Source organism: Fusarium vanettenii (genome assembly GCF_000151355.1).
Source record: "Fusarium vanettenii 77-13-4 chromosome 8 genomic scaffold NECHAsca_10_chr8_2_0, whole genome shotgun sequence".
Lineage (NCBI taxonomy): Eukaryota > Fungi > Ascomycota > Sordariomycetes > Hypocreales > Nectriaceae > Fusarium > Fusarium vanettenii.
In genome coordinates, this window is record NW_003315874.1 from 1,091,119 (window position 1) to 1,108,748 (window position 17,630).

The 17,630-nt window shown below is 54.7% G+C and overlaps 3 protein-coding genes across 3 annotated transcripts; 1 reads left to right on the forward strand and 2 right to left on the reverse strand.

Annotated features, from left to right (window-relative positions):
• Window positions 1-3,281: 3,281 nt before the first annotated feature.
• On the forward strand, window positions 3,282-8,019 carry NECHADRAFT_95620 (uncharacterized protein; the record flags this gene model as incomplete). Its single annotated transcript, XM_003048770.1, has 3 exons — window positions 3,282-3,866; window positions 3,946-7,856; window positions 7,908-8,019. The coding sequence occupies 3 exons, from the start codon at window positions 3,282-3,284 to the stop codon at window positions 8,017-8,019; spliced, it is 4,608 nt and encodes a 1,535-aa protein (XP_003048816.1).
• A 1,260-nt stretch (window positions 8,020-9,279) lies between these two features.
• On the reverse strand, window positions 9,280-14,180 carry NECHADRAFT_105082 (uncharacterized protein; the record flags this gene model as incomplete). Its single annotated transcript, XM_003048957.1, has 4 exons — window positions 9,280-12,651; window positions 12,704-13,679; window positions 13,732-13,835; window positions 13,898-14,180. The coding sequence occupies 4 exons, from the start codon at window positions 14,178-14,180 to the stop codon at window positions 9,593-9,595; spliced, it is 4,422 nt and encodes a 1,473-aa protein (XP_003049003.1). The 3' UTR covers window positions 9,280-9,592.
• A 1,246-nt stretch (window positions 14,181-15,426) lies between these two features.
• NECHADRAFT_101335 (uncharacterized protein) lies at window positions 15,427-17,599 on the reverse strand (the record flags this gene model as incomplete). The annotated part of the gene is made up of 2 exons (XM_003048958.1): window positions 17,094-17,599; window positions 15,427-17,034 (listed from the first exon to the last, which is right to left on the reverse strand). Exons 1-2 carry the CDS (start codon window positions 17,565-17,567, stop codon window positions 15,427-15,429), a joined length of 2,082 nt encoding a protein of 693 aa, XP_003049004.1. The 5' UTR covers window positions 17,568-17,599.
• Window positions 17,600-17,630: the final 31 nt, after the last annotated feature.

Sequence of the window (17,630 nt, forward strand, 5' to 3'; positions counted from 1 at the left end):
CTTGCCTCATCAAAAAAGCCACGGCATGGCATGGCATGGCATGGCATGCGCTGGCAGTCAAGGTGTCAGTGTCAGTGTCACAGACACATGTTAGGCATACGGGAAGGGATGGGTTCAGGCAGGCATCTTGGATGAACGAGCGGGAGGGGGCAAACGTCTCGTCGACAATGGACGAGGGATGTAAGTGTGTACGACCTGGAATGACCCTCCTAAGCCAAGAAGAGATGGGCAATCAATGGATGAATGGAAAAAGGAGCAAACAATCCTAATAAGCCGTTCGTATTCGGTAGGTAGATGGGTCGTAGGAGCGTCTGCCTATTTTTGGGGGGAGGGTCACAATGATAGGGGAATGGATGGAATGAAGCGACTGGCTGTTTGTCTGAATAATGGCTGGCTCGTGTTCTGTTCTGGGGCTGACGGCGATTTTGATTGATATTGATGAGCGGTAGCCTATTCGTTTCGCAGACGGAGCCCGAACTTCTTTTGTTCCCGCGTTGGTGGATGGACGGCTTCATGTTAGGAGAGAGGATTACGGCAGATCAAAGGCGGATCATCCCGCGCTGTACGGGTTTTCTCCTGCGTGTCTCGGGCCTTGACAGAAAAGGCAGCTTCTTTGGTCATGGATGTTGTCATCATTCTCGGGTCATCTGGAGGGTTGATGACGAGTCATAACGACAAGCGGGTTGGTGTAGCAGCAGAAAAGAGAAGAAAACTCTTTCTTTTCGTCTTTGTTTCTTATTGTGCTCTTTCCCGACGTCTTTGATATGAATGCCGGGGGACGGCGATTGCGAGAATCGGCCTGGGAAAAAGCAAAGAAATTCCCGAGGGCGAATGGATGTCGATTGCCAACACAGAGATGCTGCTGCTTTGATACTTCGGGGCCTTGCCGATTCAGGAAATAAGGGGGAAAAAATTAATGAAAAATCATGGGTCATCAAGAAAACGCTGCAGCATGTTGGTTAGGGACGCAGGCCAGGCATCATCGAGGCTTGGGTCGCTTAGAGATGCGTCTCTGGAGGGTTATTGGAGGGATCCAAACCGGATTAGTTGACACTCCTGCAGACTGACTGGCTCGGAACGACGTGAACCAGCAGCCAGTGAGTCACTTGCTTTTTTGCTTGGGAAGACAAGAAAGAGGCAGCAGCAGCAGCCGTCATCTTTTTAAATTCTTGTGCCCGTGGCGCAGGATCTCAGGGCACCGATTGATAGTGTAGATGTTGGCGCTGAGCACAACTCCCACAAGCTTCAAGGGAAACATAGAAGACATGCCCCCTTTCCCTCTGGGACGGGAATTGCAAAGGGAACTGGTATATTACGTCTTTGCGGCGTTGATAAGCGAGTCTGTCTAGATCGATTCACTCACCTGCTCCCTCCTCTCCCTTTGTTACCCCCTGATGTTCCCTATTGTCGTTCCTGTGTCGACGACCTTGGCTTGGTTCGAGAGCAAACGCCAGCGACTGGCCCAGGCTCGCTCGTGCTCCTCGTCAGCATCACTCACTGACTCCTTTGCAGAAATGATTCATTGCCGCCTCGAACTTGCGGGCTGACCTGATGCCTGGTCTGCGCGCAGCAGGTGGGTGATTTTGGGATATCCGTTCTGTGGCATGTTCAGTTATCGCCCGGGCAGCATGCTGTCTGTGATGGGTTGTAGATGCCCGGGGACCTTTATTCGTCATACTCAGCTTTGACGTGATTTCTCAGCCTCGCCGACCAGTTCTTCGGAGACGACCGCTGCCACCGTCCATTGTCTTGCCCTCGTTCATGATCTGAGAGCGGCATCTTCTCGGAGATAGTGGCTACCGGCCGGCCCATCGGGATCTGTCCCGGATGTCTGGCCTTGCCTGGTTGCTAGGTAAGGGAAAACCATAAATAAAGTCATGGCATGACTTGAAAGGGAAGCTGCTAAAGCTAATGTTGACGAACTGGTGCATCAATGGTTTGAACAGACTTGGTTTATTGGATCTGCCTGGGCTGGTGTTGAATAAAATTACACCCCATTTATCCAACAACCTTGAAGACGTTTTGCTCTGACCTTGCATGTGAATGTTAAGGTTCAAGGTGAACCTTAGCAGAATCGCCCTACGTGCCGGGCCCAGGCCAGGTACCACTTTCTGCCCTGATATCAGGTACCACCGGCCTGCGTTCTCTCTCGCTACTCATGCCATGCCTTGGGTTGCGTACGTACGGATTGTGGGAAATTTCCCATGTCTCAGGCTTAGGCCAGAGAGTAATTTATCTATGTTAGCGTGCCCTGCCCGTGGGGATCTGCGCGTGTCTATGCCAGTGCTTTTTTGTGGGCGAATAGACGGAGAGCCCATTAATTATGCGGCGTCTTTTTTTTGGTTTAGGTACCGCAGGCCTATTATCTTTTCCAGCAAACTGGGGGGATTCGAATGGATGGGTGGACGTTTTTCTGGTGGTACCTCGAGCAATGTACCCTGATTAACCTCAGTTTTTCTGGCTGGACCTCCCGTCCGCCCCAGACATTTTGCGTGGGCGCGGTCCCCACGCACAGTGCTCGGTGCCTTCTTGGCACCTACTCACACTGTCTGATGCAGCCTAAAACTTCCTGTGGCAAGCCGTCGCGACAGTGACTGAGTGCCCCTAGCCAGGCTCCCCAGGCCCTAAATCATCCACCGAGTCGCCCGGTCCAGCGGGCGGCAACACACAGTGTCCAGAGCCCAAAGTTTTTCTCTCGGAGTTAGCCCTCCCCCTCCCCCCCTCGCCCCTTCCTAGGTCTACATATCATATCCTGCTGCCCAAAATTTTTTGCTGATTCTAAAATCCTCACCACCAACAATCAGCCTGGTCCGGTGGAAATCTCCTACCCGACCCTGTTCCATTTGCATCAGCATTGGATCTCGTCCTGTGTCATTATCACCACAGAGACTCCTTTACCCCTCCTATTCTTTTCTAGTCGCCGCCGCGCCGGTCGTAGCTTGTCTCAGACGTCTACGAGCGCTCTCTTCGTTGGTACGACCTTCACTCCTTGTTCGCCTTGCGTGTGATCGATTCGGCCTGCCTCACGTCGACTCTCCTCGCGAGCAGCCCCTTCGACCCTTCCCGTCGTTTCTCTTCGCGCAGATTCCGCCTCTGATCGCGATCTTCAAAAAACGACCACATCGTCGTCGTCCTTGTCGAAACAAGAGTTGCCCCGCTGCACCTTCGAGTCTTCGACAAATTCCGGCCCCCGGCGTCGTCTTGTTCCGCTTTCTCCCTCGACGCCCACAAAAAAAAAAACACCACAAACTCTCCCATCGCGAACGACAACGAACTCCCATATGACGTCGTCTGCCAACCAGCAGAACCCCATTCCGGCGACAAACACCTCCGCGACCACGGCCCCTTCTTATGCGTCCGCTGCAGGTGCGCTCAAGAAGACAGCCCAGGCTCCTATAGTCGCAACCGGATCCCACCCTCCTGCGGTGGTCGGTTCATCGTCGTCCTCCGCGCAGAATGCGAAAGGCGCCTCGTCGTCTCCTGTGAACGGCAAGCCCGCCGTCACCCCCGCAGTCCCTGCCGTCGCTCGCGGCAGCGCCAACCTTAACGGTTCTGATCACTCTCGCAAGAGCTCCGTCACCATGGCCGCCAACGCCCCCAACAGCTTCGTTGCCAACGGTGGCCCCGTCGGTGGTGCCAAGTCAGGCATCCAGTTCGGCTTCGACTCTCCCGCCATGGCTCACAGCACTCCTCAGACCGGCAGTGCTGCTCCCATTCCTATCCCCGGCAACAACGCGCGAGTTCCCTCGCCTGCTCATTCTCCCTCCCCGATTCCTCAGCCCTCTGCCAGCGGTGGCCGACCTCCTTCCGGTCTCCAGCAGGCTAGCGGCCAAATGACATTTGGTAGTCTCGGTAGCGATGGCGAGGTTAGTGTTCCACTTTTTGGCCCTCTTTTCATCAATGAACCTTGGATATAGATAAGTACTGACATTTCGAACCTTGCAGCGCCACATGAGACAGGGCTCTGTCCCTACGAATCCAAACTCACAGCCCGGTGCTCACTTCCGACGCGAGTCGGGACACTCTGCGCAAGGCGAAGGTGCCGGCCGAGGTAACTTTCAGCCTCAGGGTGGACGTGGCCGGGGCTATAACCCTCATGGCAACAATTATAACCAGCAGATGGGATACCCCCCCAACAACCAATTCCGCAACGGTCCTGGCCAAGGTCGAGGCATGCCTCCTGCCTTCCAACCCCAACCCCGAACCATGTATCCGAACTCGCCTCAACCCGCCCGAAGCCCGGCTCTCGTACCCTCGATGCCGAACACACCCAACATGGCTCCTGCCAGCATGCAGCCCAACATGGCCATGCAGACACCTCCTCAATACCACTACCCGCCTCCCATGGCGCCTCAGCATCAACAAGTACAGTTCCCCTTTCCCCAAGTTGATAAGCACCCCTTCAAAAATGCCAAAAAGAACAAGTCGCGGCGCACCGACCTGGAAAAGTCTGTTCAGGTCGGCCGCCCACAAGACTCGACTCGAGAGATGCATGGCAACGACTTCAACCAGCGTCGGCGTTTCAGTAAACGTACAGATCAGCCTTGGCGTGAGGACGATATGAAGACCTGGCGTGTCTCGTCTTGCAACTCTACAAGAAATCCCCCGGCACATATTCCTGCGCTTGATCAACAGCGCCCTATCGACTTGTCACCAGAAGGTGGCTTCTTTGAATACATGCTGACTTGGAAAAACCAGAACTTCGGCTACCCCCCGCAGCCCCAGCAGGTGGACGCTTACGGACGACCTCTGTCGATGCCCTACGCCTACAACAACATGCCCTACATGGCCCCTCCCCAGGCTAACTCTCCAGGTTATAACCAGACCTTCGTGCCACCCTACCATCAACAGAGCCACAACATGTCCCGATCGCCCTCTCAGCCTGAGAGGCCCTCCAGCGCGAACCAGCAAAACCAGCCTGTCATCGTGTCCTCTACTCCTCAACCCCAGAAGTCTTCGCTGCAACCCACGGCAAGCAGCTTTGTCAAGGTGCCTAAGAAGAGCGCCGCCATCCAGATCAAGAACGCTGCCGGCGAGGTGATTGACACCTCAGCCTTCAAGACACCCTCATCCCCCGCCCCTAGCATCCAGCAGTCCAAGACTCCTCCCGTTGCTGCTTCCGCCCCCACACCTCCCCCCAAGTCTTCTACCCCCTCTCACGGCCGCACTGACAGCCATGCTACTCCCAAGACTGCCAAGGAGATCCAGGATGAGCTCAAGGAGAAGATCAAGCAGGCTACCCAGGCCCCCCCCAAGGAGGAGAAGCCCAAGCCTGTTGAGGAGAAGCCAGTTGAGGAGAAGCCAGTTGAGAAGCCCGCTGAGGAGCCTGCCGAGAAGCCTGTCGAGAAGCCTGTCGAGAAGCCTGTCGAGAAGCCCGCCGAGACCAAGGCCGAGCCTACACCTGCTGTCAAGGCCGAGCCTGAGAGCAAGCCTGCCCCCGAGGAGAAGGCTGTCGAGGCTGTGCCCAAGGTTGAGGGACCAAAGGAAGAGGTCAAGAAGCCCGCCGAGTCTGTCAAGAAGGATGAGCCTGATGAGGACGAGATTGAGCGCATGATCCGTGAGATGGAAGAGGAAGATGCTCGCCGTGAGAAGGCTGAGGCGGAGCACCGCAAGAAGGCCGACGCCGAGAAGGCTGCTGCTAAGGCTAAGGAGGAGAAGGACCGTGTTAAGAATGCGGCCGATGAGGACCGAAGGCTTCGTGAGCAGGAGCGAGAAATGGAACGTCTCGAAGAGGAGAAGGAGAAGCGACGCCAACAGGCCGAGTCATCTGGCAAGCCTGCCCTGTCCGTTGCTGATCTCCTCGCCGGCAAGGAGCCCGAGGCCGCCAAGGTTGAGTCGGTAACCGACAAGCTCGCCAGCATGAAGATTGGTGACAAGTCTGCCTCTGCGGCTGAACCCGCGACCCAGAAGCACGAGAAGCGTGGAGCCAAGCCCGCTGCTCTAAACTTGACCCCCCTCAACACCAAGCCTGTTGAGCCCGCGCAGCCCAGCGCTGCTCTGCAGTCTCTTAAGTCGGCCCGTTTCCTGAGAGTCGATGAGCTGGCCGCTTACCCAGCTGGCATCATGTCTCCCAACCCAGCTACCAACGCAGCTGTGGCCAAGAAGGGCAAGTCGTTCAAGTACGACGCCAACTTTTTGCTCCAGTTCCAGAAGGTGTTTACTGAGCAGCCTTCTCTCGAGTTTGGCCAGCAGGTCAAGTCTCTGATTGGCGACGGCGACCGTTCCAGGACCAACACTCCTGGCGGTGCGCGCGGCGGCTCTCACCGTGGCGGCAACGTCAGTGTTGGCGGTGGATTCCCTGGCATGGGCAACTTCAACGCTCCTCCAGGACGAACCCTCCCTGCAGGCACAAGCTCGGACCAGCGATTTGCTATGTCCAACTCTGGCCGTCCTGGTTCCATCGGTTCCTTTGGCCGCTCCAACAGTGGCTTCCCTACTGGCGGTCCCATCCAGCGAACTTCATCGCAGGCTCACCTGCCCGGCTCTCCCCGCACCGGCTCCCGTCGGGGTGGTAGTGGCCGCCCTCGCGGTGTCGATGCTAAGGAGGCTCAGGCTGCTAAGACCATGCCTTTGACAGCCGGCCAAGAGCTGAAGCCCATTGCTGTCACTGCTAACGGTTGGAAGCCGACGAGCGTGGGTGGCAAGCCCGCTGCTGGTGGTCCTGGTGGTCCCTCGGCCGCCAGTGGCTACCTCGAGCCCGAGATGGTGCAGCGTAAGGTCAAGGCTGCTCTCAACAAGATGACCCCCGAGAAGTTCGACAAGATTGCCGACCAGATTCTGCTCATTGCATCTCAGTCTAAGGACGAGTCTGACGGCCGAACTCTCCGCCAGGTCATTCAACTCACCTTTGAGAAGGCGACTGACGAGGCTCACTGGGCTTCCATGTATGCCAAGTTCTGCAAGCGTATGCTTGAGACCATGAGCCCCGAGGTGCGCGATGAGCGTATCAAGGACAAGAACGGCAACATTGTCAGCGGCGGTAACCTCTTCCGCAAGTACCTCCTCAACAGATGTCAGGAGGAGTTCGAGCGCGGCTGGAGTGTCAACCTCCCCGAGCCTAAGGAGGCCGAGGATCAGGCAGGCAGGAAGCCTGGTGAGGCTGCTCTCATGTCTGACGAGTACTATGCCGCCGCTGCTGCCAAGCGACGCGGTCTTGGTCTTGTTCAGTTCATTGGTGAGCTCTACAAGCTGGGCATGCTTACTGAGCGAATCATGCACGAGTGTGTGCACAAGCTCGTCGACTATAACGGGGTGCCTGACGAGGCTGAGATTGAGTCGCTTAGCAAGCTGCTCCGCACCATTGGTGCCAACCTCGACTCTACTGAGAAGGGTCGCCCGATGATGGATGCCTACTTCCAGCGCATCCAGACCATGATGGACATGCCCGAGCTTCCCAGCCGTCTCAAGTTCATGCTCCTGGATGTCATCGATCTCCGAAAGGCCAACTGGGTTTCCAAGGAGACCAACAAGGGTCCCAAGACTCTGGACGAGGTGCGAGCCGAGGCCGAGGCCGCTCAGGCTGCCAAGGCACAGGAGGCTGCCCGCAGCAACCAGCGAGGTGGTGGTCGTCTCCCAGCTGGACGAGGTGACGCTCGCAACTTCTCGTCTGGATACGGTGGCCAGACCAGCAACCAGGTCGGTATGGACGACCTGCGTCGTCTGAAGGGCTCGGCCAACCGAACCTCGAGCGGACCCATCTCTCTTGGTCCCGCCTCGATGCTGTCGTCTCGCAGCAACAGCGGCCGACGTCTGGGCCCTGGTGGCTACCTCGGCCGACCTGGCGAGGACTCGGGTGCCTCGTCGCGTACTGGCACTCCTCCCACTCGGGAGAACACATCACACTCTAATACCTTCAGGTGAGTTTGACAGAGTCTCAGGAGAGATATGACTTAGCTAACATGTTGCAGCCTTCTCGCAAACATGGATAATGACCACCCAGCCTCGCCCCCGTCTACGTCTGCCTCGCCCGCCATGTCCAAGGCTGTCCCTGCCGACAGCGACAAGAAGGAGAGCGAGTAAAAAGCTCGCTTGTTCTTCTTATTCCTCCTTCCTTCGGTGTCTTGCATTTCGGCAGAGCAGAATAGACTAGGCGGCGGGGCTGTGTTTCTTGCATTTACAGGCTTTTCTTTTCCGGCAGACGTGGCCCAAAAGTTGCGCACGACACGCATTTTTTTCCGAACCCATGATATGATACCTTTCCCAATCAATCAATCAATCAATCAATCAATAGACAGACGGACCAGCCTCTCACCACCGCGAGAGGCAATAGCAAACGTTTCGAAACACTTTTTTTTCGGACTGGGATTTTCCTTCATCATGATTGTCTTCACTTCACCGTCCCCCGTTCATCCATCCAACCTTCTTCCGGTTGACCTCCCTTTTCCTGAACAGAACATGCTTACCAAGCGTGTGTGCGTGTTTGTTTCAGTTCCTTTAATATTGCAGAGGATCTCTAGCTTAATGGCTTGAGGCAGTTTCATGTCGATATTTGCCAGCACATCTCTGGTTTTCTTTGGGGAGCACGGAAGAGGATGGACGGGGGAAGTGTTGATGGTGGAGAAGCGTCACGTTCACTACGTCACGTCCATCACATCATACACACGCGATAGGGTGGGGGGGAGGGAGGTGGGCGGTGGACGAGGTGTTAAGGGATTCGAGGTTGAAAAATCTTTGTTTTTTTTTTCCGGAGCAACGAGGCAGAAGGGATGGAAGGAAAGGGAAGGGAAGGGATAGGGGTTCAAAGGGAATCCATCCAAGTTGAGATGGACTGTGTTCCGCCTCTTGTCACCTTGAACGCGACGACAGCTTCTGGCCATGCATTCACTCGCCCTATGCTGGCCTCGAGAAGCTGCCGTTGCTACTACCTCGACGGATTAAAGTTCAAGGGCCTAAGCAAGGGGCAGGCAAGGAAGGGATAACAAAAGAAGACCATGATTGATGATGACTATAGGGCTCATGTCACCGTGCCTCGTGGGCAGATGCATTGTGCCAAGGGGAGAAGGAGAAGACTGGTCTGGCCCATTATTGGGCAGCCAGTCTTTTCCCCTTGGTGTCATTGTATAGAGGCGGGTTGACCTGGTTGAGCTTTTGATGAAGGGTCTTTTATGATGCTTTTGCTGTATATCATCTAATTTCGAGGGTAGCATGAGCCAGTCGTGGTGGAAAATCTACATATTCGTTCAACATTGGTCTCGATTGATGTTTGTGACTCCTTGATGATAACCATACTGATTGGAAAATAACTTGATCTTCGGAGACGTACTCTTGGACACTATTGATCTATGTAATTTGACTTGAACAGTCACCTCAACTCGATCATTCATGCCATCTAGATGAGGCTGCCTGTTCTTTGACAAGGTCATCCATTTCAACTCCCAAACGCCATTCGCGCTTGCTATACATACATACAATACAGCCTTGCTTGCCTCGATCCTTCATTACAATCCATGGTGTAGTAGATGAAATCCCTCATCCTATACATGTACCCAAAGCCCATGAGCCCAAGACTCCGTTGACTCCTAATGCCAATTGCTGATCCACGCAGCCTTCCTTTCCCATGCCGTCGTCATATAAACACATACCAGAACAGTCCTTACGCCAGCGGCTTGAAGCCCAACTTGGAGAACAGCGTGTCCATGGCTACCCATTGCCGGCCGCACTTTTCGAGGTACTTGTCCACAACGCCCTTGACGGTACCGAAACGCACGCGGTTATGCTCGGCCTGGGCGAGGATGTTCTCGCGATCCTGCCTCGACATTTCAGCCACTTGAGCCTTGGCCTTGGCCTTGTCCACATCCCAAACGCTTGCAAAGTACAGCAACTGGGTGTAGATGGCCTTTTCGGTGTACTCGTAGCGCATGCGGCCTAGGCAGTCCCTTGCAAGACCCTTGGGTCCGAGGCAGCGGGTGCCGTAGACGCTCATCTGACGGGTTCGGTTACCACATTGAGTGTCGTCACAGACAAGCCATCCCTCGTAGTAGCGGCTGGTCTGAGTGCGAATGGCGTGCTCCAGCTGAGCCACAATGGACAAGGTCGAGATGGTGGCACCGCAGGAACCGCAGACGACGCCAGACGCAGTAACGCGGTCAGGGGACGCAGCGAGGCCTTCAAATGTGGAGCTAGCCTTGCACTTGCGGCAACGCAGGGAGAGGCGGGCACAGTCGCCAAAGCGAACCTCGTCGGGAATCTGAGAATCCAGGGGGTGGATCTCGAGGTCGTTGCTCGAGCTGTTCTGCTGAGTCTGGAACGAGCTGTACCGCTTGATATCCAGTCCGAGCTGCTCGGCTAGCTGTGAGGTCGAGGTACCGACAATGTTGGCACAGAGACGCTCGACAGGAGGGAAGATCTGCTTGCCGATGTACCATTCGACGTCGGGGAGTAGCGTAGGATCCGCCTTCAAGTCGCCAGGAGCATAGGCTCGCTTGGGGGCGGGCTCGGAGCTCTTGCCATCGCCCGTGATGATGTATGAGATGACATCGCCCTTTCGGACCGTCTTGCCCTTGGCCAACTCACGAAGAGCGACTTGAACCTGGGGCATGGAGTCGGCGTTGGGATACTCCTTGGGGGCTTTACCCAGTTGCGTGTAGATGATGTACTTGGGTACGGGAATCGTCTGCTCACGCATCTTGCCAGCAATGTCACGCAGGTACTCGTGAATGCGGGCGATAGAGACTTCTGTGTCATCCCCAGACAGAATCTCGTCCAGGAGATGCTTGGAGATCTCCTTGGACAGGGCGCAGTATTCTCGACGCTTCATGTCAAGACCCTTGACCTCCATCTTCTCGATAAACTTGCCATCCTTCTCCACGAGGTTGATGGCGGCATACTTCTTCTTGGCTTGGAGGAGGATGCGGCGGAAGACGTTGTCGATGTCAATCTCCAGCAGCTTGTACTGGTCGTTGACTGCCTTCTTGAAGTCATTGCCCACCTTGAAGGCGTCGGCAACATTGTCCACGTTGGCGTTGATCATGACGGAATCAGTGTCACCATAGATGACTTGCAGGGACTTGCTCTCGGCAAGCTCCTTGGTGCTCCGAAGAATCTCACGACCCTTGAAGGTTGTCAAAACAGCCAGCGGTCGGGCATAGAAGCGAGACTTGGTGTAACCCAAACATCCGTACATGGAGTTGGCAGTCAGCTTCAGCGCCAGTTGCTTGATATCCCAGGTTGCCAGCTCTTCAGGTGTGGCCTTCTTATCCTTCATGAGACTCTTTACTTGTCGACGTCTGCTCACAAGAGTGGCAATGAGCCTGGGAAGGATACCTTGATCCTGGTTGGTTGGCACATCGGGAACTGCGTCCTCATCCTCGGTCTGCATGGGGGTTAGAAACATAATACGGAAAAAGAACCAGTGTCGACTTACCGAAGCTGTTCTGTCCACGGTCGTGAAGCAGATGTTAAACTCCTGAATGATGGACGGGTACAGAGAGTTAAAGTCCATGACAAGCACAAACTTGTCGTACAGACCCTTCTCGGGCTCAAAGACGAGACCACCCTTGTACTTGTCCTTCTTCTTCGTATCGCCCGCCTCTTCCTGCTGCTGCTCCTCCTCGGCACGTTGCCGGCCTCGGAAGGTCTGCTTGTCTGGGCAGATGTACTTGTTGCGATGGAACTCGTGGAGCAGAATGTATTCGTTTCGCTCAGCTCGGGTTCCGGTGAGGGTTCGGGCCCACGAGTTACCTGCCAGGTTGGTGAGAACCTTGGTCAGGGGTAGCATCTGGACGCTGATGGCGAGAGCAGCGATGTAATGCGTGTCTGCCTCCATGTGCGTGATGTAGTCCAGGAGACCCTGCTTCTCCTTGGCCCAGGTGCTGAGGGCCGTCTCATTGTCGAACTCGCGGCGTCGGTTATCCCCAGAGAGGTACAGGCTGCACATCTCGGTCAAGCTCCACGACTGACACTTGAACATGACAGACTTTCCAGCGTCGTTGGCAAGATCACAGAGAAGACGACCAGCGAGGATCTGACGTTCCGCAAAGACGTTGCCGCCAGTCTTTCCAATAGACGGGGGCCATTGGGTCCTGCGGAAACGGCCGAGCCTGGACCATTGGTGAATCTTCTTCTCATGTAGGCGGTTGAGAAGCACGCTGTAGTCAACTCCTTCCAACTGGTGTCCGAGGATAACGTCGGGGTCGGCAACATCGATCTGAGCTAAGAAGAAGCTGAGGATATCTGCTTCCTGCTTCTTTAGGACAATCAACCCCCTATTCCTCTTCCTTGCAAGCTGGTCGAAGCCTAGGGGAAATCCTTGGCCATGGGGGCGGATGACGGTGAATGTTCGGCATGGGAGCTTCTCTGCTGGTGTAGTATCACTCAGTGATACCTTCTCGTATATTCTTGCACTGATGGCCAGGATCTCCTGCTTGTTGTCCTTTGAGTTGAAGGCAGTTCTTAGAGACACACTCATGAGAGTCAATGGTGGAACGTCAAGATTGTCGGAGTCGCTGAGGACGGAAATCATGTTTGGATGCTCAGCCAACACTTCGAGCTTGCAGTGAGAACCGTTCTTGATGCTGCCAAAGTCGCCATCCTCGATCTTGAGCCAGCAGGGGCCCATGATGTTCTTCCAGAGAACAAACTGCTCAAACAGAGCAGTGTTGCTGCCAAAGACATGAGAGTAGGTCTCACCAGGTGTTGGGTCGACTGGGGGTTCTGAAAAATAAGTGTTAGCCAGTGTCTGAGATGATGGTGGCGTGGGACTTACTGTTGTATGGGTACAGGAGCTTCATGTACTGGGCCTCCTTAGGAACACCAGGAAGCTCAAAGGCGTACTTTCTGGTGCAAGCCTTGATCTTGTACATTCCAACCTTCATCCTGGTCATGATCTCGTCGACTTCGTCATACACGTTTGTCATCTCAACCTCCTCGCCTGTCTCCTCTCCACCCTGTACTCGATGTTGCCGGGGCAGAAAGTATAGTTTTCTCAGGATATTGTCAACCTTGACAAAGCAGCTGACGTATGACCTTGTCTTTTTGTTGAGGACCTTGCCAAAGAGACACAGACTGCCGTTGATCTCCATATAGTCTGTCCAGAAGAAGTTGAGACTTCCGTCTTCCTCGACGGCATCCTTGTGGTCGATTTTACCGATGCCCTTGGTCTCGCTTGGTGAGCTCGATACCACGTTGAGCCTTTCTGTGAGAGCGTTCCAGGATGTGGAATCGACAGCGGCGCCATTGGCTTTGACGGGGGAGGAGCTGGCGGGGGTTGGGTAGGCTTCCGCCTTGATGATCTTCTTTATCGGCCTCGAACTCGTCAGGTTGACGCTGGTTGCGGCGATAGTGCCTGCATGGGCAACTTCCATCATGTCCTCGTCTTCATCGTCCTTGGGCTCCTGCTTAACCTGAGCCTTTCTCTGAGCGACTTTGGCGGCGGGTGAGGATGGGGCTGGTCCTTCGCTCATGGGAATGTCGGCAACTTCGAGGTCTGAGAGATCGTCGGCGGCGGGGGGGATAAAGCCATCGTCGTCATCAGCAGCTGGGGGTAGGGGGGATGGTAGCCGAGTGTCGAGGGTCTTCTTCTTCTTGGGGATGGGTTCGGGAGCAGGCGATAGTGCCCTTGCCTTGCGGCGTCCGCCGGATCTCTCGATCGCCGAGATGCGCACAGCGGGGGCCGGGATATTGTTATCAACCTCGCCCAGGAGATCTGTCAGGAAATCGTCGTCGGCCTTGGTTTTGACAACCTAGTTACAGGTTAGAACCTGATGGCATATCTCTAGTCGAAGGGATAGTTACCTTGGGCTTTGGCTGTGCCCTGCCAGCACCCTTGGTAAAGTATTCGCTAATGTCCTTGTCATTGGCGTCTCGTTTTGCTTGCTCCTGTTGGCGGTTCTTCTTGGCTGCACGTCTTGTAAGCACATGGACCATGGCATTATATAGCGAATTCTGCTGAAGGACTAACCAGCTTTGCTAGGTCGTCCACGGACTACTGCCTCTTCTTCACTGTCCGAGTCGTAGGCTTGTACCCTATCCCACTCTTCTCGGCCGTCGTCTGCGTAACCCTCTCCGTTGTCATCGACGACAAAGTCATCCTCGTTTAGTCGGTCACGGACGATCTTCTTGTATCCGGCTTCGTCGACTTCGTCGTAGAGGTTATCAACATCCTTAACCTTGTAGTTGTCAAAGGCCTTCTTGCCGGACTGGCGAAGGGCCTTGAGCTCTGCGAGCCTGGCCCTGTGAGACATGGCGACTGCGAGCCTCAGGCTGATGGCATATCAGAAGGGCGATTGAATGGGAATGAGGCTCGGATTTTATGAATCGTTAGGTATTCGAGGTCGTATCCAACGAGCAGTGTCAATATCGACAATATTTCGAGACGGTTGACAGTGCAATGAGAAGTGGAGGGTGGAGGTGCTCGATCCCCTGGCATGGCAACCGTCATTAGAAAAGTGGCCAGGCCAACGCGTCAAGGCGCGTTCTCACTGTCGCGTTGCCCGTGTCAATGGTGGGGCTTCCCTTAAAGTGCTTTACAGAGTGTGCAACCAATAGGAGCTTGATGACAGGTGTGGCGGTGCGCTCAAGTACCCCTCTACAAAGGGTACTTTGCCGTGCACAAGCGACATGTGCATAAACACCTATGATGGAAGTCAGCACAAAAAGAGTTAGCTTCATTGGCTGTGACGCGAACCTGTCACTTTACGCGACTTGTCCAATGTTAGTGCCAGCCGACCGTGTCTCTTGGACAACTCCAAACTACTGTGGTGGAGGGGTTATGGTGCTTTGCACAATTAGACATGCTACTCTCAAAACATGAGCGTTCTCTCCGTAACTGATACACTGGCACTCCGAAATATGTTCACAAGATAGCCAAGTTCCTCTCAATCTAGACATCTTTGCACTTACTTAATGCTCACAGAGAGATAACCATCTAAGCCAGCCTCCTCTCTTCCGGCTCAAGTCGAGCAAGAAGAATGAGTACATTCTCATTACCAACCCCAGAAGTTCTCTTCAAATTCTTTTCTTCTCCCAATTTTACTGTTGCTCATCATTCTCCAATAGCCCAACGTTGCTCGCCCGAGTTGTTTGTGATTGGATCACATTCAGATCCAGGCAAATCGAGACGTCCAATGGTGCGGGCACTCATTATATAGGATGCCCAACGGGTATATATCAACGATGGCCCTAACAACCAAGTTATCGGTGAGTATTTCTGGACTTGGCATGCATAGAGTTTGTAGTATGTCAGTTTAGTATAGTTACGGTGAAATAACCAAGTTGAAAGTGGTTTTGGAGATGCAGCCCCAGATCGTACACGACAAAAATCCATCTCCTTTCTCTTAAACGCCTTCTTTTGCCTGCCCTGACCATTTTTCTCTAGCTTTATCCTTCATGTCAACATTTAATATACATGGCTTGATATTGTACAACAACCAGCTTATTCCAGTGCCCTCCAGCACATCTTCTACCGGCATTCATTCATACAGACGTCCGTCACCACTCGATAGGAGCACGTCGACTGTGAGCATCGTTGTTTGGGGGCTTTCCCTGGAAGTCTTGATCTTTTGATCTGTAAGAACGACGTCCCTCGTCACGTCTCTGCCTGTAGCCCCCCCGCTCGCGGTTCTGCCTCGGCCCAGGTTCCCTCGCGAGATCCAGCGGCTTTCCCGCCACCGTCGTGTCCCAGTGGACACCGATCTCATAGGGGCTTTGGTAACCCGTCATGTCATCCTCTGCCGACTTGCGGCCCAGCTGGCGTAGTTTAGGCTCGTTCAGCTCGCGGTCCTGGAAGAAGGCATGGATCTCGCGGTTGATGCGGCCGCCGATGGAGCGGATCTCCTTGAGGTCCGCCTCGGGAAGCATCTCTTGCTGGATGATCTTGTTGTAGGAGCCGTACATGAAGCGGGCGAGGGCAATGACCTCACGCTGCTGGTTGTATAGAATGCCCTGATCCTTTTTCGTTTCGCCCTTGACCTCCTTGAAGTAATGGTCGTGGAGCTTGCGGTACGGCTGCCAGAGGCGGTCGAGGGCCTGGGCGATCTGCATGCCGTAGTCACGCTTGGCGCCCTCGACGTCGCCCTCGTTGGAGCGGTTGCGCAGGTGATAGTGGGAGGCTTGGGAGACCCGGAGGTAAAGGCGCAAGGTGTGGGGATCGGGCACCGGGAGACGCTTCATCATTTCGTCGAGGGCGCGGGTCGAGTTCTTGATGGCGTTGAGGTTGATGTTGTCGGCGATGCACGTCTCCATGGCCATGCGGAAGAACTGAGCGTCGATGCAGTCGTCAGGGATGATGGCGAGGACTTCGGTACAGTGGGCACTGGCCTTTGCTGCCTTGAGCATGACAAACAGGCGCGTCCAGCAGTCCCGATCTGGCACGATCTGGTGTTCTCGTACCAGGCGGTTCCAGTACTTGATACCAACCGTGTTCAGGCGCGCCATTCCCAGAACTGTGAGCACGCCAGCCAACGTATTGCGGCCGGGGGTAGCGTATGAGCCCTTTGAAATAACTTTCTTGCCTTTTTCCCAGTCCTTGCCACTCGTGTTCGAGGTTGAGTCACCATCCTTTCTGGTCAAGTTGGTGATCCCCATTGTCTCTTCGATGAGATCGAACACCTCCATCTTTTCCTCACGCGTGCTACTTAGCATGAGCAGGCGCATCATGGCACATACCAGCGGCTCATCGATTTTCAAGAGTCCTTTTCGCCACCTGTCCATGACCTCCTCCCACACGGCCTTGCCGCGTCGGATCGCAACCACAATATCCGCCTTCTTTTGGGTAACCGTCAAATCCTTCACGCCAGTTCCGGCATTGTATCGAAGGGCATTAATGACGGTTGTGTAGGTGTAAGCCGTCGGCGGCCGATGCACATCGTGGATGGTGTTGAGGACGGAGAACATGGAGTCCAAGTCCCCTGCCCGGTTGCAGACATTGATCACGGCGTTGAGGTGGAACGAGTTTGGCGTGAGGCGACGATCTGTGATAAGTCTGTTGTATATCCTCAGGGCCTCGGCCACGGCAAGCTTTGGGTGCTCTGATTCGGCAAGTCCACGGAATATGACGGTGTAAGTTCGAGCATTGGGTTCCTGGGCACGCTTCTTCATCTGGAGTCCAAGTTAGAAAAAGTACAAGGGCGGCAATGCTTTACATGTATGTTACTTACCTCGTTATATAGCTTTATCGCCTTGCGCAGCTGCTGCTTCTTCAACATGTAACCGATCAAGTGGTTCCAGGATACCACGACTGCATGGTCCTTGCTAGCCTTCTGTGTCATATACAGAGCCTTTTCGTATTCGTCTTTCTCGAGCGCCGCCTGGACCCTTTCCGCAATCTTGTATGGATCTTCCAGGTAGCGAAGCTCCTTCAAGACGTTGCGCTCCAGCTTTTCTCTAGCTTTCTTGTCCGCGACCCCATTTTCCTCCTCCTCCTCCTCCTCCTTGACGGCAGGTTCAAGTTCGGCCTTGAGTACATTCGTTCCGCTCGGCATCCGCGAGGTTGTGGTCGTGGCTTCAGCACTGAATACCCGGATCGTCTGTCGGAGGGGACGGGCTTGAAAGAGGGTTGTCGATTCGAGAGCCGGTCTCCGCCGCGGGACGGCATGTAGCGTCCTGCGCAAACAATTACCGTAGGATAGCATCTTCTCGGCCAGAGCAAGATCTTAGAATTTAGTAGTTGAAGGTGGCAGGCGAGAGCCAAGTAC